Source organism: Artibeus jamaicensis, unplaced genomic scaffold, assembly GCF_021234435.1.
Source record: "Artibeus jamaicensis isolate MK-2021 breed Jamaican fruit bat unplaced genomic scaffold, CSHL_Jam_final contig_354, whole genome shotgun sequence".
In the NCBI taxonomy this organism is placed as follows: domain Eukaryota; kingdom Metazoa; phylum Chordata; class Mammalia; order Chiroptera; family Phyllostomidae; genus Artibeus; species Artibeus jamaicensis.
This window is the reverse complement of record NW_026521803.1, coordinates 29,343,865-29,365,609: the sequence shown is the minus strand read 5'-3', so window position 1 is coordinate 29,365,609 and position 21,745 is coordinate 29,343,865. Positions and strand designations below refer to the sequence as shown.

Genomic DNA, 21,745 nt, shown 5'->3' with positions numbered 1-21,745 from the left:
AGGGTGACCTGAGAGAATTTTCTCCCCTTCTTCACGAAGCCCCGTGTGAGGGAATCCATGTGAACAGGAAAGGGATTCGAGGGGAAGGACATTGAATCGGAAGTAATCAGGAGAGTTTAACCAAGTCCCGTGGACTTTCGGGTGCCTTACTCCTTAGGAAGGTGGATATTTAGGGCCCTCCAGGATCTCCCTCAGTCTGAGATCAGTCTACCCTTGGGGAGTAAGTAAGTGGTAGTTTGTCGTCTCCAGGGTTTTAGGGTTTTGAACGGAGGGACCCTCAATTCAGTTGCCAACATTTAATTTTGTTGAATAAGTCTGCAGATAAACACCGTCCATCGTCATCACCACCCCCAGCGAGGAGGGACGTCGTCTCAGACTAAAGGACCCCCTCCTCCTTGCTCAGGCAGTCAGGTGTGCCGCTGGCACTGGTGGAGTGCACACTCCAGGCCAGTCGCAGCTAGGTGGACTGTACTGCTCACTCCCTGCCCTTTCAAACTTTACAGTTGGGGGGGGGGGACTGTAATTAAATGCAACACTTTAAAGTCGTAAGTGCTACAAAAGGGCGATGCCCGGGACTCTGAGGGTGCCTAATGGCGGGGGCGGGGCAACCCCATCTCAAAGACTGGGAGTCTGGGGGAGCCGTGGGAGAGAAGGAGAGAAGTGCATTCCAGGCGGAGGCGGCATGTGCAGAGGCCCTGGGTGGAGGGAAGACACTGAAGCTTCAGCAAGGGGAGGGAGGCAGTGCTGGGCCACTTGGGGCTCTGTAGGCCAAGGAAGGGGATTTGCCTTTGCTCTGAAGGTGGCAGGAAGAGAGGTGGACGCTGGTGCAGTCAGACCTGCATGGAGACCAGCCTCTGCGGAGGGGCCCGGTGGGTCTGCGTGAGGCAAGGGCAGAAGGGAGGAAAGCGCTGTGTGCCTTGGTCTCCAGAGAGGCGGGAGGCTGGCGGTGTAGCCTGGTGGGTGGGCCTGGGGGAGAGGGTGTGGGCTGAGAGGCACCTGGAAAGCAGAACTGACAGGATGTGGAGGCTGGTTTGGATATGAGTGGGGTGCCTGTCCAGGCTGATCCTGTCTTTGTGGCTCCCACCGTTGGGTGGACGGGGTGGGCTTTCCGATGCTGGCACTCTGGAGAAGTAGGTTCAGGAGGAAGATGTCCTGTTCGCACGCAATGAACCTGTGGTGCCTTTGAGATTCCAAGGGGAGGTGTCAAATAGGCATGTGGATATGCGAGACTAGAGTTCAAAGCAGGGGTGAGAGACTTTGAACTTGACTCTGGTTCTGTATCTCTGGCTGGAATGGTGGCCGCCCCCTAGAGAGGAGGAGGGGGGCGGGAGGGGGCGGGGTGGAAGGAAGCCTTGCTTGTCTCTTCATGTCCTTTTGCAGTCTTTGCACCGGGAATACGATGACCGGGTCTGGTGTTTGGACTGGAAATGAGGACTCTCTGGGTTATGTAACCTTTAAAAATCCCTTCTACCAGTTTTCCTTATCATCTACCAGACTCAAACAATGCTAGTAACATCGTATTCCACCCACCTCAAAAATGTTCAAAATAAATGTTTGTGGGGTGAGGGGATCAAGACTGAACTCTGCAGGACAGCATCCTGCCCAAGGGGCCTCTTTCCCGATCCGTGGGAAGGTGGACCTCTTCTCCTGTCCTCATCGCCTGTCACAATTCCCCACAATTACTGACGAAGTTATTTCTAAGACATAGGAAAATATTTAAGACGCATAGTTATGCGAGCAAAGAACTGGAAAAGGTTTTTAAAAAATTGTCCTCTCACTTCTCTCTCTCTCAGTCTAAGAAAAACATTTCCCAGGCTTCTTTATTTGTTTTTAAACTCATATAGGCTGGTCTTACTTCTCTGACGCCGGCCCTAGTTAAATCCACACCAAGTCCCAGACACTACGAAAAGTGGCTTCCTTCTTCATTACCCTATCACTTCGACACTTAACGCCTCCAGATATTCATTTCCTAGTCTGGGAGGGTGAGTCAAAATGACCTTACTGAGGGCTCTTTCCTCAGGATCCATGAGAATCATGGTCATTAGCATCTGTATACCGTGTAGTTTACATAGCGCTTGGGCCGGCTCAGTGTCCCCGCACGTCCCAGCAACCCCTGGGGAGGGCTTTGTTTTCGGAGCCTCGCTCGGGGTCTGGCACACTTAAGACGTTGTTAATTCGGTGTTTGTTGCTTGAGGAAGGCAGACAGACTACGGAAACAGGCTTTCCTAAAGGCCTCGCAGGTAGGAAGGGCCAAAAAGTATATTTAATCCTACAACTAGGCGGAAGGTTCTTCCGCTGCCCCAGGGCCTCACCCGCAGAGATGCTTGGCCCGTCACTCAGGGTGCGGGGCTCTGAGTCCCAGGAGGGTCCCAGGACGTGCCAGGGGCAGGGCGTGGGGTCACCTCTGCCTCCCTTTTTCTACTGCAGCTGAAACATTGACTCCTGAGGCTGCCTGGTTCTCTGAGTCACCATTACCAGATGTTTCGTCACTCTGATTCGAACCGACACCGTACTAGGCACCACTGAGCACCAAAGTCACCCTTTCATGACTTTTGGTGGGGGGATGGGAAAGATAAAAACAGAATACAAAAGCAGAAAACAGCTAACGTTGGCCCGGTAGAGCAATAGGACCAGGGGTTTGGAGTCTGTTTGAGTGCACGGTGGGTCGAATGAGGACGGCCTGCAGCTTTGACCAGGGCGCGCATCAGGCAGCGTATCAGGCAGCGTCGGCATTAGGCTCCACGTGGATTTCCCCAGATTTGCTGTCTTTCAAATCAGGTTTCTAGTGCCCCTGGGAGTCATCTAAACTGGGTGTGTGTCTGTCCTGCAAAGGCTGATGATAACTTTTTGTCCCTGGCCGCTTGGGAGCCTTCGCCAATCTCACTGCCGGAAAGCTCTCCCTGTGCGCTTGTTTCTGACCTGAACCTGTCTGAGGAAGTGAAGCCCGCCTGTTGATTTCAGGAGTGGAGGTCACGGAGAGTTTGCCGGGTGTTTGAGGAGGGGCTGCTCTGTCATTGTAGATGAGCTAGCGTCGTGGCTGCAGTTTCTTTCTACAAAGAAAACTTGATTTGGAGGGAGACCATCTCCCTCATGCATTGCCCAGGCCTCACCTTTGTCACTGACTTCCTGAGGCTGGGGAGCATTTGTGGATAATGTTATACGTTTAAGTGACCAGCATGGCTTGGGTTTTGAAGAGAGCATAAAGTTGACAGAAAACTACAATTTTTTTCTTTCTTTCCTGTTTTGTTATTGAACATGATTATTTGTACCTTGGCCGTGTCAGCCTGGTCAGTCAGCTCACCTTGACAAGTCCCAAATAGCTCTTCCTTTGGGCAGCTTTTTGAGACCCTTCCCAGACAGAATACACCCCTTCATCTTCTGTTCTCCTGGGCCAGTGCCCCCATTCTTGCTGCCAAGGTAGCGTTGATGGTGTGTAAAGATTGGCCTGTTTTCATAGGTCCAGCCTCTCTTGAGGGCAGAGGCTGTTTCATGCCACCTTTTTATCCCCCAGGGGTCTCCCCTGGTGCCGGGCTCCATGTTTGGAATGGATGCCGCCCACATGGGCGGAGAATCCTGTGAACACATTTCTGCTCCAGAAAGCTGTGCTCTCCTTTCCTGGGGCTGCTCGGGCTCCTCCCTGGGCCTCTGTGGTCCCGACAGCAGTATTTAGGAGGCTGTCTGTCCTGGGTTTGGACTTGCACCTGACTGATAGCTAGAATGACTTTTGATTAGGACTGGCTTGTTTCCTCGCTGACTCTTGCCAGAGTCATGACGAGGCAGCCACCGCCCTTGCCGTCTGGGATGACAGACTGGCTTCTGTTGTCACTGGCCTTCCTGCAGTCACTGCCCCACAGAGGGAGAAGCTGTCTGTAGCCTCTCTCCCACGGGGGACTTCGCCAGCCTGTCCTTTTCTACAAGGACATCAGGAGAGCAAATTTCAGGAAATGAGGAAAGCAAGCCAAGGATTTAGAAGACAATCTTTAAATCTGTATAGTTTTTGAATAAGTAACACATGCACATGGTGCGAGGAGTCATCTCCAGTGACGTCCCCTCCTCGCTCTGTCCTTAGCCAGCCGGTGCCCCACCCAGGAAGAAGGCGCATCCCATGTGACGCCTGTACGTTCGGGTGTCTCTGTTGTCCTCGATCTTTACTTTCCCTGGGTGTTTTTCTGTGTCCTCCATAAACAACATCCATTTCCTCTTGCCCCGCCCTCCTGCCCCCAGTACCTGGCTGAGCACCCAGGGCAGCCACCGGGCAGATCCTTTGGCTCTGCCGCCGACAGCGTGTCTGCAATAGAGGAATATTCGATGAGTCAGGTCTTAGAGCATCTCTGATTGTGAATTAGATGCATTTTCATTCACTTATGCTCTTGTTCTTTTAAGATAAGCCAAGAAGTGCTGATTGTCACATCGGCCTCCCTCGTGAACCTTCCTTTCATGAACCATTGCTTCCATTTGTATGGCTGCCAGTTCAGGATGGTTTTAGGGCTCACTCACACATTTTTCAGGGGGCGGTTGTGCAAGAAATGTCAATATTTTCCAACACTTTTTTTTTTTGGCTTCTTCTATTGTTCTTTTTTCTTTTGGCTTCTGCAAGGAGAAATCCTTACCCCTGCCTCACCCGCCTCACTCCTGCCCTGACCCCTGCCTCACCCCTGTCCTCGGGCCCCACCAACACACCTCCACCCCCACTCTGGGGCTCTTTCTGCCTTTCTCTTCCAGGACCCACCGAAGACGAGAAAAGCACTGAAAGGGAGAATTCTGTCTTCCCTGAACAGGAGTGATGTTGTGCTTTGGCCCGTTGGTGTGGAGAGTTCTGTAGATTCTTGTTTTTGCCTTTTTCTCTTTCAAGCCAGTCTCCCTCCCCAGCCACCGTGGAGGGTTCACCTGGGTCTCCCCCACTTCCAGCATGCTCTGGGGCTCTGCCTGCTAAAGACTAGGGACCTTGGAGAAATTCCCTTCTGGCTTCCTCTCTCCTCTGGATGCTGGGCCAGCGGTCAGTGAAGTGGCAGCCCCCGCAGCTGTCCTGGTGCCAGGGGCCAGTGATTAAGTAGCCAGGTCTTGAGCTGACTCCATCCTGGCTTGTCGTGGCTCTGCTGTGAGTTATTTTGGTCCCTGTGACTTGTGGCTGCACCATGATTACGGTTTGATATCTATCACCAAAGTGACTAAACGATGAAAATAGAAGCCACAACAGGAAATAAACAACTGCAAATGAGATATTTTATTCCATATTCCCTGCCAGTAAATGATTAGAATCAAACTCATTCACAATAGTTTGGTGAACTTCTAAACTTTTTCTTTTAAAGGCTCAGCATCGTTTGAGACAGGGTGTTTGCTGGTCTCACCGAGGCCCACGGAAAGGAGAGGAATGGAAAGGAAAAGGAAAGGAAAAGCACTCCCTTTCTAGGCACACTCGCCGTCCACGGGCTCCTCTGCTGCCCGGCTTCTTTCTTGGAAAGGAAAGGAGTAAGAATGCTATGGGGTGGGGCTGGCTTGCAGGAAGGCTGGGATGTTAACTGATTCAGGGGATGCCAGGGAGCTAATAAAGCAGCACCAGCCATTGTAGCTACTTGCCCAGCATCCACCCATTGTCTACTCAGGGCAGTAAAATCGAGGAGGAAAGCCGAGCAGAGAGGGCAAGGTAGGGGTGACGCCTGAATTAAAACACCCACAATTACACTATATGGGAACATATCTCTGCAAGTGTATGCATGTTCCACCCAGACAAGCTGTGACGTCAGATGCAACTCCCGAAACACCCACTAAACCTACCTGCCCTGCATGTGCTTGGCCTCTCATTACAGTGTTAGCACCACTGGCCAGATTTGCAAAAGTCTTCAGATTCCCCAGCATTCGAAGCTGAATTTGAGTGAGGACATTTGCTTTCTGTTCATTTGAGCCCTGTCACTCTGAGAGCCTTGCTTTGCCTCCCTCAAAGAGCAAAGATCTCCTAGTGAGGCCCAGAGCCGAGAGAGGGAAAGGGACCCCGAGAGAGCAGGAAACTTGGCCAGAAAGCTTTCCTGGCCCTGCCAAGTGCCCGCCTAATGTGAGGATCACAAGTGCAAATTATTTAACCAGTGAATGGCAGAGCCCTTGCTGGGAACCAGGTTTTCTGACTTCTAGTCTGGTATGCTTTCTAAGCTTTTCTCAGGTTATACATTTCCCAGACACCTCAAAAATACCCTTTCTGTCTCTTCCGTCTGGCCTGTTCTGATGGGGTCACCCACACCCCAGCCTCCCCCTCATCCATTTTCTCCTGGGCTTTGCTGGCTGCTATTGATGCAGGTTGCGTCTTTGGAAAGTTCTCTCTCACTGTCACACACACACACACCTGCCCTTTTTCAAGGAGCAACAGTTTTATTACAAAATTATGGTCCTGTACAGTTGCCTGTCTGGCCTTACAAAGCACTGCTTAGAGTGCCGGTCCGTGCTCCATGCCGCCACGTGTCCCTGCTCCATGCCACCACGTGCCCCTGCATTGCTTGGTGTCCCCGTGTTTTCAGGACCCCTTCCCTGGAGATGATCATGTCACCAATATTCCTGATTTTCTTTCATGTTTATATCTCCAAAAGTGCTTTTGGTGGGCTTAGGGGGTGTGGTCCAAATGACCCTTTAAGTTGTATCCATTCTGTTGACTCCTAAACATTTAGTGAGCGTTCACTGCATGCCAGACATCCTTAAATGGTTGGAGGGAAGTGGGTGGAGCTCTAAGGCTAAGATTCGTTTGTGCCTTTCCCTTTTATGAATGTATAATTTAGCTGGGAAAATGAAAATAGTACATTTCTTCTTTTCTAAAGATCCGGTCAAACTCACCAATGAGTTTCACTGTCCTCCTGACCTCACAATTTTAAATAACATTAAAAAAATCTTATTCCACTAAAAAAGATGTGAGGTTAGATCACCATGCCAACTAGTGGCCTCATTAATACTGAAGCCTATACATACACTTGAATCAGTACATTTCTCAGCACCATCTGCTTTCACGAAGCAAATAGTTCTGGTCCTTTAGCCTTCTTCCAATGCTTTCCCCATTTCCATGCAATAATCTGCCAACGGGTCTGTGCTTCTCCCAAACGTACGGTCAGGGGATAAAACCTCTGACCCTGAGCACCTTGAACACTACGGGGCCCACGAAGGGGCAGAAACGGGTTCCGCAGGCATGTGTACGTCCTAGGCAGGTCTGCTCCAAAGGTAATGTCCCCGCGCCGGGAGGCGGGGTGGCTGAGGTCTTCCGGGCTCCAGAGGAAACCTGCCAGCGGCGGGCGTGCGAGTCCCGCCGCGCCCCCACCCCCGCCCCCACCTTCTCCCGCCAGGATGCTGCCCCTCGCAGCTCGTCAATCGGCCAAATGCATTCCAGAGCTGTGCACAAGACACACTTCTCCAAGCAGTCCTAGAAACCCGAGCCCGGAACGGGAGAGGGCGGGAGGGAGCACGCGGCCGCCGCTGAGGTCACATTCGCGCCGCCTCCCCGCCCTCGGCGGCCCGGCTGTTCCCTCCAGCGCACACCTCCCAGGGCTTCGGTCCAGTCCAGTGTAAATGTCTTTTGAACGGAGACAGCGTTCTCCTCCCCCTTCCCTCCCGCGCGGCCAAGGGATCCGTCGCCAGGGCCTTTAAAACAAAACGAATGAATGAAGCGCTAGGGCGAGTGCGCGGGACAGCCACCGCGAAGCTCCACGGGCTGGGTCTAAATCGGGCCACCGACCGGCTCGTTCCGCTCCGCAACTCGCCGGCGAAGCCCGCTGGGTGCTCTCGGGGCTTCTCATTTCTCCTCTGACCCGGCCAGGTCTCAGTCCGTTCTAGGAGCTTCTTTGCTCCCCACCTTTATTCGCACCCCTTCACACCCCCCCCCCCAGCCTCCAAGGTCCCCCTCTCCGAAAACCCGGGAGGGGTGGTGGTGGCTGGGGGCGGGGGGAGAAATAGCTTTTAGAAACCCGATCTGTTGTTTGCGAAACACAATCGCTTTTTTTTTTTTTTAAAGCGACAGGGTGTCTAGACGGCCACGTGACGAAGCCGGAGCCGGGCGCGCCACTGCGCAGTGGAACCAGCAGAGCAGAGGGCCCGCGGGGGGGTTGGGGGGAGGCGGCGGCGGCGGCAGCCGCTGGGGGCGGGGGAGGAAGGGGGAGGGAAGGGGGCGGGGGCGGGAGGCCTTGCAGGAGGCAACGAGCCTCGGGCACATTCGCTCGCCTGTTCGGTGCACAGAGGAGCCAGTTCCCGAGCCGCGCCAGCCGAGCCAGCTGGGCGCCGTGCTGGGTCCGCTCGCCGCGCCCGAGAGAGCTGCCCCAGACAGAGCCAGCCTGCCGGCGCCGAGCTGCCGAGAGCCCGGCCCCGAAGCCCCTGAGTGCGGCGTGGCGAACCCCGGAGGCGGCAGAAGGACCCGAGCGCCAGGAGAGGGCGGACGGGGGACAAGGAGGCTCCCAGGCGCGACGAGGAGAGTCTCGGAGGAGGAGGCGGCGTGAGGACACCGGGGCCTCCTGCTGCTATAGCCGGGTTGAGGCGAGCAGCCCTTACGGAGAGCCCAGCCGTCAGCCGCGGCCAGGGGAGGGGGCGCCGGCGGCCCCCGAACTAGACAGCATCTTGCGCTCTGGAGGGCGAGAGCGCGCGACCCGCCAGGGGCCAGCCGCCGCTGCCGCGCCGCCCTCCCCCGCGCTGTCAGCCCCGCCGGGCGCAGCCGCCGCCGCAGCATCTTCTGCCCCTGCGGCCCCGCCACCCCGAGGAAGTCCGGAGCGCCTGGGAGCGAAGGAGGAAAGACCAGAGACTCCCCTGAAACACCTATATGCGGAGGAGTGAAGCAGTCTAGCCAAAGCTTTCTGTGGATTAAAAATACATAGTTTTTTTTTCTTTTGGCAGAAGAAAAGGAGAGGAAGACCAGCGGGGATCTGCAAGGGAAAAAGGGGGATGTAACTTGTGGATACGTTGTTTCCACCCCTCAAACGTCTTCTTCTACTTTGTAAACATTTTCTTTTTTTAAACCCCAGTTCCAGTCGGACGGCCCCCGACCTCCAGGGTGGGAGGAGGTGGTGTTTTTCATTTTGAGCTTTGCATATTTGGTTCTTAGATTTTGAGAGAGCCTTCTTATTTCGCCAGACGTCTCATGCAGGGTGAAGTCCACTCGGCCCCCTCCCCCGAGTCTTCGTGTGCACGGAATTTGAGGAGATCCGGTTACTAAGGATATAGAGGAAAAAAATAAATCGCGTGCCTGCTTTTTTTTTAATTGCCTGCTTCTCCCCACCCCCAAATTAAGTTGCTTAGCAAGGGGGAAAGAGGCTTTTTCCTCCCTCCACCAGCTCCGTCCAACGCCTTTCGTTTTTTGCCCCCGCTGGTCTTCCATGTAGGAAGCCGAGGCTGGCGAGCCCGACACTCGGGAGCCACTGCGGGGGGGCCTCTTTTTGGGGAGGCGCCGACCTGGGCAGGCTCTGCCGACCCCAGGGAAGCGGCGGCCGCCTTCCTCCGGGGTGCGCCGGGGCCCGAGAGCGGCGCACGGCGCGGGCCGCGCGGGGTGGGGCAGCCGGAGCGCGGGCCCCCGAGCCCCGGCGGGCGCCTCCGGGCCCCCGTGCGCGTCCCGGCCTCCGGGAGACTGGCGCATGCCACGGAGCGCCCTTCGGGCCGCCGCCGCTCCTGCCCGGGCCCCTGTTGTTGCTGTTGTCGCCTGCGCCTGCTGCCCCAACTCGGCACCCGACTTCTTCATGGTGTGCGGAGGTCATGTTCGCTCCTTAGCCGGCAAACGACTTTTCTCCTCGCCTCCTCGCCCCGCATGTTCAGGACCAAACGATCTGCGCTCGTCCGGCGTCTCTGGAGGAGCCGTGCGCCCGGCGGCGAGGACGAGGAGGAGGGCGCGGGGGGAGGCGGCGGAGGCGGCGAGCTGCGGGGAGAGGGGGCGACGGACGGCCGGGCACATGGGGCCGGTGGCGGCGGCGCAAGCAGGTCTGGCTGTTGCCTGGGGAAGGCGGCCCGAGGTGCCAAAGGTCACCATCCCCATCCCCCAGCGGGGGGCACCGGTGCGGCCGGGGGCGCCGAGGCGGATCTGAAGGCGCTCACACACTCGGTGCTTAAGAAACTGAAGGAACGGCAGCTGGAGCTGCTGCTCCAGGCCGTGGAGTCCCGCGGCGGTACGCGCACCGCGTGCCTCTTGCTGCCGGGCCGCCTGGACTGCAGGTTGGGCCTGGGGGCGCCCGCTGGCTCGCAGCCCGCCCAGCCGCCCTCGTCCTACTCGCTCCCTCTCCTGCTGTGCAAAGTGTTCAGGTGGCCGGATCTCAGGCATTCCTCGGAAGTCAAGAGGCTGTGTTGCTGTGAATCTTACGGGAAGATCAACCCCGAGCTGGTGTGCTGCAACCCCCATCACCTTAGCAGACTCTGCGAACTAGGTAAGAAGTTGTTCTGCGCCCACCCTCCCCTCCCTTCCCCTCGGCGCTCCGGCGGTGGAAGAAGAGCCCCCGCGGGCTGGGTCTGTGCAGCCACCTCCGGAGGGGAGTGCACAGCCTTTCCCGGGAGGAGACGTGAGGACAAAAGTAGAGACAAGGGGAAACTGAAAGGGTTTTCCCTGGGGTTCCCTTCCAATTTTTTTTTTTCTGTTGCCCTGATGGGGCTATGGGCGCTGCTTATGCACACTCTGCAGACACACGGTTAAAAATTAGTCGTCCTCATTTCCCGACCAGGTCGGGGGGCTGCGGAGAGAAGTAGGGGTCACGCCTCCCCCGCACCCGGAAAGGCGTTGAGGTGTGTGGCCGAGTTGGATTCGGTCCAAGCCCGCCAAGGAAGGCTGGGAGAAACGAGTTGTAAAGGCTGACGAGTCTCTGCTCCTTTAGTAAATAGAGAGAGGGACGTCGGGCTCAGCGGCCCGGACTCTGCCCCAGCGGTCAGCTGGGGAGATTTTGGGGCGAAGAGAGGATGGGAGGCCGACCTGGGTATCTCCTCTCAACTCTGCCAGCCCAGGGTTGTAAAGAACCGGCAGTCAGGAGAAGTTGGGTGTCCCTTGGTTTTCTTTTTCTCAGCACAAGAAAGCACAGAATTAACCGCGGGGGGGGGCGGTGGCGGCGGGGGTTCTGTCCCCAGTTTCTCCAGATCGACGCTGCTCCTTATTTACTGCGCCGGGGCCCGGGCTGAGACACCGGCTCCCTCCGCTATCTGCTCAGCCTCGTCCATTGCTTCCTGTTCCTCGGAGCCTCGGTGCAGAACGTGGGAAGGGCGCTCCCCGGGCGGCAGCAGATCCGCCTGAGTTCACCAGCGCACTTGGGGCGCGTCTCTCGGTGGGGCCAGGAGAGGGGGAGCCCGGTGCTCCCCGAGCCGGTGCCTACTGGAGCGACGGGGGCGAAGATGAACTGAGTCCCTGGTGGGGAGGGCGGGGGGGGGGACGGGGTCTGCAGTTCCCGGACTGGGCGGGGGGGTGGCCTTTGTCGCCCCCCGCCCTGGGAACTGTGAAGTGCGCGCGGGCCAGCCCAGCCGCGGCGGAGCGGGTGGTTTCCAGCCAGGCCGGCCGAGCCGCGGTGGCGTCCGCAGACGTGGAGGAGCGCAGCGCCGGGGCTGGCGCCAGGCGGCCTCCTTTGTTTATCTGACAGCTAAATATCAAGGCAATCACCGCCTCGCGGCCCTGCCTCCAACCCCCACAGCTAAGACAAACAGTTGGGCTAAAAGAATGCCTCTGTTATCATAAGTTTGTATCTCTCTTTCTCATGGCTCGGCCCTTATTTTCTCTTACTTTCTTAATTCCAGAGTCTCCCCCTCCTCCTTACTCCAGATACCCGATGGATTTTCTCAAACCAACTGGTGAGTAGATGATTTTAAAAATATCCCTCCTCTCAAGTTAGAAACAGCCTCTAGAATGCGGATTTTTCTGCCCAGGCAGTGGCTTGGGGGGAGGTGCTGGGTTTGCCTGGAGATGTTTATAGGTTTTTTTCTGTTGGAAGTTTGCTCTGTGTGTGTGTGTGTGTGTGTATACATATATAACTTTAAAAAAAGTTTCCTAGATATGCTTTACAATTTGTTCCCCTTTCATCTATTTGCACACCGTGACTGAAGCTGGCTCAGCTTTAACACGTGGAATTTGATCCGTGCAGAAGTGTCTTGGGAGCCAGATAGGGCAGGTTGATGGGAAAACTCAGACTTGTGAGCACTGGAGGGGTGGGTGGGAAGAATGGGTAATCTGATGGAAGGGAACACACTTGAAAAAGGTGCAGAGAAGACTTGCGTGTGGAGTAAACGGTTAGAGATTTTAGGAAGGAAAGGCAAAACCACCCTCCTGGGTTCCCTCTGCTCCCTTGCCTGCAAGTCAGCCGCCCTCCTGGGTTTGCTCAGAACTCTAGGTTGGGGCTATAAAAGTTTTTAGCATAGCTCTCCGCCTGTTGCTTTGTCACCAGATGGCATGGGGCCAGGGCAAAAGCTCCTTTGAGACTGGCACCAGCCCTGTGGTGATTGTCTGCACTCAGCTTCTGGCTGGCAGCGTGGGGCTCACCCTGTGGAGCTGACAGTGCCAGGAGGAAGAGGGTCAGCAAAACTGGGGCCTGGGGGTGACGACCAGGATGGCCCCTGTGTCCAGGAGCCTCTTCTTACTACAGGGGGAGATTCAGTAGCTGAGAAGTAGGGGTCGTAACTTGGAAACTTTGTGTCCTATATACTGGATGCCTGAAAAATACAATGTTATTTTTTGCCAAGGTTCTGAGAGAAGTGAAGGGTTGGGCCTCATTTTACTCTTGGAATTCTTAGGTCTTGTGCTTCATGAGCTTTGGCTGTTGGGCTTTCCCCCCACTAATTAAAAGTTTTGCTGGGGCGTTGTCATAAATTAAATACTTTAATGAACGGTGTAGCCGAAGCCCACAGCCCTCCTGGGACTCCACACCGCTCTCTCAAGTCGGGAAGGCGTCGCTGCTTGCCTGGTGCCTGTTTAATAAGTGGCCTGCAAAGCATGTGATATTTTGCTTTCGATTTACAAAACACCAGATAAATGGTCATTAATGAGTAGATAACCAGCTCTCTGTATTTATAACAAATGTTAAAATGAAATTATCAAGCGCTGCTTTTCAAAGAATAATTTGACTGGGTTTTTGGCTCTAAGACTCAAGAATTCTTTCCTGAGGTTAGTTCTTCAAGGGGTCACCTCTGTCCTGTTGTTGTTTTTTCTCTTGTGTAGTCTTCAAATTCGGAGGTTTTCCTTAAAAGAAAGACCAGTCACTGACCCTAAGGGTAAATGCCCGCAGAAACCTCCTTAAACCCTAGACGAGAAGAGTTACATTCTCTTGGCTTTCCTGCAGAGATACCAGAATAAATCTGTTCACCGGATTTAAGCAGTCATTCTGCCAGGCCAGGACCTCATTTTCAGTGAGTGGAGTGATATATTTATTCATTAGCAAGTGCTGACATTAGGTAGCAAAATGTGTGTAAACAGAGAAGCCACATAGACAGGAATGTGCCACTTCCGGGGGGGGCGGGGAGAGAAAAGTTCTCCACATCAGCCAATAGGAAGTGATTAACCTGCCAATCGGAAACTCAAACGGCTGGTTACTCACCCAAAATGCTTTGTTTAAAATAAAACAAACAAAAAAAAGGAATGAAAAAAGTTATCCCTGTGTAAGGACAGGAGGAGCGGTGGTGGCAGGGGAAGCCCCCCTGGAAGGGACTGACTGCCCTGACCCAGGGAGGGGCAGCCAGGTCTGGGGCTGGGGGGCTCCCCCCCGCCACAGACATGTGGGGGTGTGTGCTGATTTTGCGGGTTGTGACCTGGGGTGGTGAGGTCAGATACACAGACAGATGCTGCCCCAGGTTTTTCTCCTCACCTTCTCTGTGGGAGGGGGGAGTATTTGGCTGGGGAATTTAGATCAGCCACTTACATTCTTAAGTTTCTAAGCCCTAGGTGGAATTTTTGGTCTTGGGTTACTAGGTGAGAACCAGTCATAAGATTTTTACAGTGGACAACTGTTAAAATCTTAACCAGTTGCACAACTAAGGGAATCCTTTCTGAGAAGGCTCCAGCTTGAGAAGAGGCGGCGGGAAGGGGGCCGGGCCTTGCCCTGCAGCCCGCGGAGGGACTTGGGACTGAAAGTGAAGCTGTTTTGCTGTGGTTCAAGCCGCTCGGCTGCGGCCTCTGAGGGCCTGACCTTTGTAGACCTGACTGCCAGCAGCACTTTCTGGGAAGGAGCCTTCCATGTGGCTGAACCTAGGGACAGGGTGGCCGAGCCTCCTGGCAGTACGGAGTCAGGCGGCCCTCCCTGCCCTCCCTGCCCTCCCTCACCGCACCAGGGACAGGAGTGTGCTGTTTGGGGTTAGATCTCACGTCACAGTGGGGGGTGCTGAGGGGATGGCACTGGAGGGCCCTGCTCCTTGTGTTCGCTGTATCCCATGGCCTGAAAGGGTTGAAGAATGGGGGCGGGGGCGGGGTTGTTGTGGGGTGCACTGGACCTGCTTAGGCTGGGGACCCACTTGGCCAGTGTCCATTGGCGATGGAGCCTCCAAAGTCTAGCTGGGGAGACTGGGATCTAGCCTGCCTTTACCTCCCGACTCAGGCTCCTCTCAACTTTTCCAGGCCTCATTCTATCTCCAGATGATCAAAGACTTAGATCGGTGCTTTATTTACTTGCTCCTTTTTTGGTTCAGTCATTGATTCTGCAGGCCTGGTGATGTGCCTGCCTAAAAAGTGTGATGATTCCAGTGCAGTGGTAGGTTGTCCTTCTGTGACCAAGATTGTGGATTGGGGCAGAGCGGGGGACACTTGGGGTGTGGTGGTGGTGGTGTGGCTCCTCTGTCTTGGGGACAACACTTGGGAAGCTCAGAACTAATTTGAAAGAGTGGGTTGGCGCACTGGGACCCATCCTCTTGGTGAGGGAATTGGGACTCCAGCTGCCTCAGCTTGTACGCCTCTCACCAGCTCCGTCCTTGGCTGCTCCCCTGGCATCTTCTGAGACTCTTGCTGCTGGGAGAGGGGTTCTTCCACGGCGCCCAGCATCCACTGGGGGCTTGGCGATGCTTGGGCCTCCGTGCCTCCGTGTGTGTGCCAGCTTGGGCTCTGAAGAGTGGGAAGCACAGGCGGAAGCGGAGACCCTGGCAGTAGCGCTCCACCTCTGGGGAGCTTTTTTGTGGCTGAGCGATGGGGGTGTGGCTGCTCTGACCTTACTTTACAAGTCTGGCAGTAGCTTGAGGCCAGTCTGGATGCCGAAGATAGTGTCAGCCCAGCTACCTGCAGGGAAGGGAGCGAAGAGTGAGGACTCTGGTGGCCTGGGGAGGGGGAGCTGTGGGACAGAGGCTGTACTCTTGGGTATGGCCCAGCTTACTGGGTGGCCCCTTGGGCTAGTCAATGACGCCTCAGTTTACCTGGGTACGAGTTGAGCAGGTCTACTTTGCTGTTTCACAGGGGTGGTAGGGAGGCCTAATTAATGTTTGTAAATCCTTCCTGAGATCAAAGGCTCTGCAGAAGGGCAGAGCACCATTTCATAAAACGCTTGTGGTTGCCAGTGTGGGGCTGGCTTACCTTTGATCTGAGGCAGGCCGACACCCTGAACGTGGTCCCAGCTCTGCCCCGAGTTGCCGGGCCTTTCCTTTGAAACACCTTGCCCTGGGACTCAGCCAGCCAAAGCCGGCGGGAGGCGTGGCCCTGCATAAGTCATCGTGTTTAATGTGGGGCTGTCTTCCATTCGGGGGTGGGGAGCAGCTGATCTGGAGACCATGGTGAAGGCCATCAAAGTGGTTTAGAAAGTACAGGGTACACACCATTTAACAAGCAGCTCCATTTCCTGTCTCCTCTATTGTTTTCCATTTGATTTAAGTGTATCCTGTAAAACTGTATATTTCGGTTAGGAATTATACTTTACACTGATAAAATGAGATCACACACAGTCTTTTCTCTTTCCCTGCCCGCGGCTCCTCCTGCTTCCCCCTCCCCTGGTGGAGAAAATTCTTGCAAAGTTGGTTTTCCAGCCGCGGAGAGCATGCTGCCGAGTGTTGGCACAGGGATGAGAGAGAGAGGGGGTTGGGGTGCAGTGCGGGGGGCGTGCAGGCAGCAGAAACCCAGAGGTGCTTTCTGGCTACCAGTGGGCCCCCCATCTCCCTTCACCAGGTAATGGAAACAGCTGCTGGGCCACTAAAGGGGTCCCATGGGCTGTGGGCCTCCGGACGGCTCTTTTGCTTGGTTTACTGGTCCAGTGGTTCCAGTGGGAAACTGGTGGTGGGCACCACAGGTTCTCCTGCTAGTGGCCTGGGGTGGGGGGCTGGAGTGTGTACCACCGACCCCCCCACCCCCGTGAGGGCAGCGGCACCTTGTGTGAACCAGCCTTTCGCTGTGGCTCTCAGTAACTTTGGCATTGGCCAGGTGCGCGATGTGCTTACAGGGTCTTGTGCGTTTTTGTTTCCTGCGACTCATTAGTTCTGGTTCCTGGGCATTAATTTTTGTTTTAATTGCTTGCAGGGAGGTTGCTGAGTTTGCCTCTCAGCTAGATTTGTCGTTATCCTTATAAACATTTAGGTTGTTATCCTCGTAAACATTTAGGTCACTGTGCCTAGTACCCGAGGGTGACAAAAATATGAACAGAAGCTTACAAGTAGCGTTGGTACAGACAGGCTCTGAAGGTAAAGGGTCAGGTATAGGCAGCAGAAGGAAGTTCCAGGCGCTGGGTGCCAGGAAGATGCTGCTGTAGGGACCGAGGGCAGGGCCTCACAGGTCCAGGGTTGTCTGGGATGGTTTCCAGAGATGGGGAGTTTGGACTAGGCCTGCAGCAGGTTAGAGTGTGTCCCCTCTGGCTGGGAGCCTTGCTGAGAATGAGAATGTTCTCCGTCTTGATATCTCGATCTGCTGGTGGCTCCGCACAGGTGTGAGTGTGAGCCCAGCTCGTGGAGCTGTGCCGGAGATGTACGCGCCTTCCCATACTTACTATATGTCCGTTAACAAGGAAAAAAGAAGTCCCTGTAGCCCAACGCCCGTCCTGAGAAAGTCTTAAGGAACTGGCAAGTCTGTCTTTAAAAGACCAGGGCGAGACATTGGTCCATGGAAATGGCAGAGCGGCCACTGGGTCCAAGCAAAGAGGCTCAGGGAGCAATGGCAGCAGGGAGACAGCCCCAGTGTTGAGGGTCAGAACCTGGGCCTTCTTTGACCTTGGGAGCTACCTGCTTTCCCTGCATGGGGGATTTTCAAGAAGAGAGAAATTCCAGCCAGTCTGTGATCAAGCCTGACTCGACTAATGATTAACTGGCCCCCCAGAGCCCAGACGGTGACAGGGCGCTGTGGTCCGTCTCCCCATGGGCAGCGCGAGGCCTGAGCAGCCCATTCATGTCAGCCTCGGGGCCGGGAGTCAGCAGTGTGGAATGTTTGGTTTCTCTTGAATGCTGTTTAGAATGTGCTTAAAAATTAATCTTGGTGTTTTTTATGTATTTATTTCTGTATTTCTTTCTTTCTCTCCCCTTTTGAAATCCACAGCAGACTGTCCAGATGCTGTGCCTTCCTCCGCTGAAACAGGGGGAATGAATTATCTGGCCCCTGGGGGGCTTTCAGGTAAGATGCGTTCTCAGATTTTCCTGGCAATTCCAACACGGGCTCCTCCCCCACCCCCCAAATTGCTGGAGATGGGAGGAATGGGGGTGGATGGCCGTCTGTCGCCCCAGCTGGTGTGGAGATCTCACTTTTCGGTGCATTACGCTGGGTGTGACCTGGGTGACTCTGGGACCCTTCATTCAGCTCCTTGTGCTGAAGTGACCGCACACGCGAGGACTCGGGCCACCTCCACACTGGTGTCCTGCCCTGTTTCTTGGTTGTTGTTAAGCAGCTCCTGGCTTGAAATGTTTATAGATTTCAGCTCTTTAAAAAAATTTTTTAAAATTTATTTCTTAGAGGAGAAAGAGAAGGAGAGGAACATTTATCAGTTGCCCCTTTGGCCCGCAACCCAGGCAGGTGCCCTGATCAGGAATCAAACTGGAGACCTTTCAGTTCACAGGCCGGTCCTCAATGCATGGAGCCACACCACTCATGGCGTGGGTTTCAGTTCTTGTTTTTGCTCTTTCCCTTTGTGCCTCAGGTGCTTGGAAGGGGGTGGATCCACCTTTCAGACAGATCCCAAGTGTAGGATGGGCGTTCAGAGTAATGGCCTTGATGCTGCTTCTTCATGTCCTAATTCTCAGTCCAGTGTAGTGCAGGGGGTTGTAGCGGCAGGATCTGGGCACTGCAGACAGGAGGTGCTAACACTGCTACCCAGGAGGGACGATTTTCCTCAGAGCTGCGGGAGGATTATGGGATTGGATGGGGGTCCCTGGGTAGCCTGAGCATCATTGCTCCTGAGGGGCAAGAGGACAGAGCGATCAACTTGGAGAGACTCATTAGCAATGTAACTGAGACATTGCCATTTTTTCCAAGCCATCCTGTTTCCACCTATCCTCCCCACCCCAGTATACCATCACTGGATTTTCTAAAGAACTAGCTAAAGCAAGAGGAAGGCAACCAGGGGGGTGGTTGGGGGGAATTCCAGCAGAGTCTGGGCACTTTCCATTTCTTGCTTTTGTCTGTGCATTGGTGTAGGACCATGGCAGCTCAGGGAGAAGCTGCACCACTATCTTGGGGGGGGCTGTGGTGCACCCTCCAATGTGAGGCGACTAATTGGTCAAGCCTGGCCCAGGCTCTCCTCTCCAGGAACGGAGCTTGCTGAGAATGTCTTCAGGGAGACTGTGTTTGTTTGTATTTCTGTGCAGTATATACTCCGAGTGTTATCTGAGGCAGAGGCTATTGTTTACTCAAAGCTCCTAATGAGAACTGAGCAGGAAAAAGAGGGACCCGGAGAGGGGAGGGGGCTTGGGGTGCAGGGAGGGGAGTGGTCCAGAGCCACGAGGAAGGAGGGCAGTGCCTGAACCGTGTCTTGTCTGCTTTCTAAGGCTGAGAGAGTTCCTGAAAGAAAGAAGGCGAGGAGAGGAAAGGGTTGGAGCAAAATAACAGGCAGTTAGATGCTTTTATTTTTTAAATCCTGAATGTGCAGGGAGGAGCCCTAGCCCTTCTGAACCACATGAAATAAGCAAGGGAAGTGGTAGCTTTTGAAAGGGGGCTTTTCGGAAGGTTTGTCTTACTGATAACATCTTGTCTGTCTCCTCTGCTCTGGAGGAAGTGACGCCAGGCTGAGCCACCAGACCGGGTGCCTCCCTGCACGCCCGAGAGCTGAGCAGTGACCCACTAAACAGCATTCCCCACGCAGCCCCTTCTGAGGCCGGTGGGCTTTATGTTCCAAAAGCTTTTCCAGTTCTATAACAAAATGGGGGGTGAAACAGTTATTTTAATCCTCCCCACACCCCCCCAAAGTAATTGCAACCATTTAGATTAATGGGGAGCTGCTAGGAAAGGCGTGCTTGCTTCTAAAGGGATCCCGTGGTTTAACAAAACTGCAAAAAGAAAAAAGGGGGGGACCTCCACATGAAAGAGCATTTGTTTTGAATTTTAGCTCTTGATTTACTAATTCCCAAGGCTTCAAAGTTTGAGCTCTTTCTTCTTTCCGTTTGGAGTTGGAGCAGTTTATTAATAATGTGCCGTGGGGGGAAATGGAAGAGACTGTGTGTTGGGTGCCGTTGGTTTGGGGGCGTCTGGAGGGGATGCGGTGGGCACGGAGAAAACCCGGGGCCATACCCGTTGCAGCGAGAATGCCCTCCAAAAGACAGCTGTAGTGGCCTGGGGCCAGGGCAGAGGGTTTTGTAAATGGAGGCAGCCGAAACCTCCTCCTCAAGAAGTTGATCTTTCCATGGGGGGAGGGGGGTGGCCTGGGTGTGTCCGCCTTGCAGAGGATGAGGCCACTGGGGGCTGTGGTGGCTGAATGGGGCAGGGCCTGGCTGGGGGGGGGGTGCCTGCTGGGTAGGGGAAAGGGTTAGCAGAGGCTGGAGGGTGGGAGCCTACTTTGGGAATGGGGGGCACGTGGGCAACAAGGTGGGGAACGGTGCAAGTGCCCGCAAAGCTCTGTCCCCTGCTTCCTCTCCTCCGCCTTGAAATAACCTCTCTGAGTGTCTCTTTCACAGGCCCCGTGTGCTGTTTTCCTTCCTGTCCTGCCCTGGCTGAGAGCAGCCTTAATGAATGGGGCTCAGTTTAGGGTGGGAGGCAGGTCGGCAGCGGGAGCCAGGGCTTGATTCTCTTGGCACGGGAAGAAGGGAAAGAAAAAAACAGCCGAATGTGAAAATGTGGGGCCTTGGTGGTGGGGGTGGGGGTGTCCTCAAAGGCATGCCCCCTCCTGAAAAGGGGGGAGGGTGGCTGCAAGGCTGGCCCTTCCCTTTCCTGCGAGGAAGGGGAGGGGAAGGGGAGTGGGCGGCGGGAGCCCTGGGAGCCGGCCCGCTGGCCGCAGGTTGGAATTCCAGCATTGCAGCAAGGGGCTGGCCGGTGACAGGCCCAGGCCTTCGGGGACTCGGTGCGCGTACCCCGCCCATGCAAGTTTCCCCAGTCTGGCCGAGACTCGGTTCCAGGAGATTGTACTTTCATTTCTGACAGCTGGCTCCCCGAGACAGATGGATGGCTCGGCGCATGGCTGTGTGGTGTGTGTGTTTCGACTGTACGGATAGACGGCCCCGTGCATGGCGCATGAGCAGACCCATGCCCACGGGCAGGCTCCGGGGGAGGCCTGGGCCCTCTCCTGGGGGTCTGGGGCCCCCAGCACGGCTTCTGCATGAGGACAGGCACTGTGGGGGCGTCTCTGGGTGGGTTCTGAGCTGTGCTGTGTCAGCCCAAGCATGGCGCCTGAACCCTAGAACTACAGGGGGGCCCTTGCTGCTGGATCTCCTCCTGGCCTAGGAAGACCCCCCTCGGAGAGGTCTGCCAGACTGGAAGCTTCCAGGTCCGGCTTACTGGTAGAAGTGGAAAGGATTTGCTTCCAGAGAGTTCACTGCGTCACTGGCCGTTAAAGGCATGTGTTAGAGGCTGTCAGCTTCGCAGCCTTCCCTGGAGTTTCAGGGAGGGGCTCCCCTTTAGCTTGTCTGCGGTCCTGGTTTGGGGGGCTACGCAAGAAAGACGTCTCCCTTGTAAGTTCTAGGTTCTTCAAGAGTCCTCCAGACTCCTCTTTTAGGTATTAACGCCTGGAGCTGTCTGCCCCCCCCCCCAGACCTCGCCAGTGAGGGCAGGGAGGCCAGGCCTGCAACAGCTTGTAGTTACTTAAACTTCAAAAGAGGTGCCCCTGTGGGTTTCAAGGAGGGAGGCGGGAAGCGATGGAGGCATAAGTACTCAGGTGTCTTGAGGGAACCCCCCCCCAATCTCTCTTGGCTGTGCAAAGTCATACTTACTGGAGAGACATGGTCCTGCCATCCCAAGGGAGGCCAGCCAGCTTCCTTGCTAGGTCTTAAGGTCCTTGTGGCGTTAAGTCTGAGAGATGGGAGGAGCTGCCTCAGGGACAGTTCTGGCCTCCTGGTCACTGCCTCCACCCGTGTGTGCTGGTCTCAGAGGAGAGTCTTCCAAAAACACCTGCATAATCTGAAAATTCGGTCCTGGCTCAGTCCAGGGTCACCTTGGGCTCCAACCAAGTAGCTTAGGAAAAGTCAGTCTCTTCATCCTGTTTTTTAGGGACAGTTATTCAGCTGCATGTGAATAATTATTTGTTGTCTGGGTTGGGATGGTGATGGCAGACTGGGGGCCTGGGCTTGGGCCCCGTTGCTGTGTTTTTGGTGTCTCCTTCCCCTGCCTGGGAGCACTGTGCTCTCACCAAGCACTCTAGTGCCTTTTGGGGGTGGGGTGGGTTGAGCTCATTCAAGTGGCTGAGAGCATGGGCTTTGAGGGATGAGTCAGGTAGACCAGCACAAGTGACCCTCACCTATTCATCCCTACTTC

General features: G+C 55.1%; 1 protein-coding gene and 1 pseudogene across 2 annotated transcripts in view; one reads left to right on the top strand and one right to left on the bottom strand.

Moving 5' to 3' along the window:
- LOC119063640 (zinc finger protein 512B-like) overlaps window positions 1-9,688 on the bottom strand; it is a 30,432-nt pseudogene extending 20,744 nt beyond the window's left edge.
- SMAD7 (SMAD family member 7) overlaps window positions 8,177-21,745 on the top strand; it is a 29,257-nt gene continuing 15,688 nt past the window's right edge. Inside the window, exons 1-3 of one of the 2 annotated variants that reach the window (XM_037165078.2) lie at window positions 8,177-10,364; window positions 11,710-11,763; window positions 17,396-17,467. In XM_037165078.2, coding sequence (XP_037020973.2) covers window positions 9,755-10,364; window positions 11,710-11,763; window positions 17,396-17,467 — 736 coding nt within the window. In that variant the 5' untranslated portion in view covers window positions 8,177-9,754. Of the gene's footprint in view, window positions 10,365-11,709; window positions 11,764-17,392; window positions 17,468-21,745 lie in introns of both variants that reach the window. The other variant, XM_037165077.2, reaches the window with a different exon arrangement.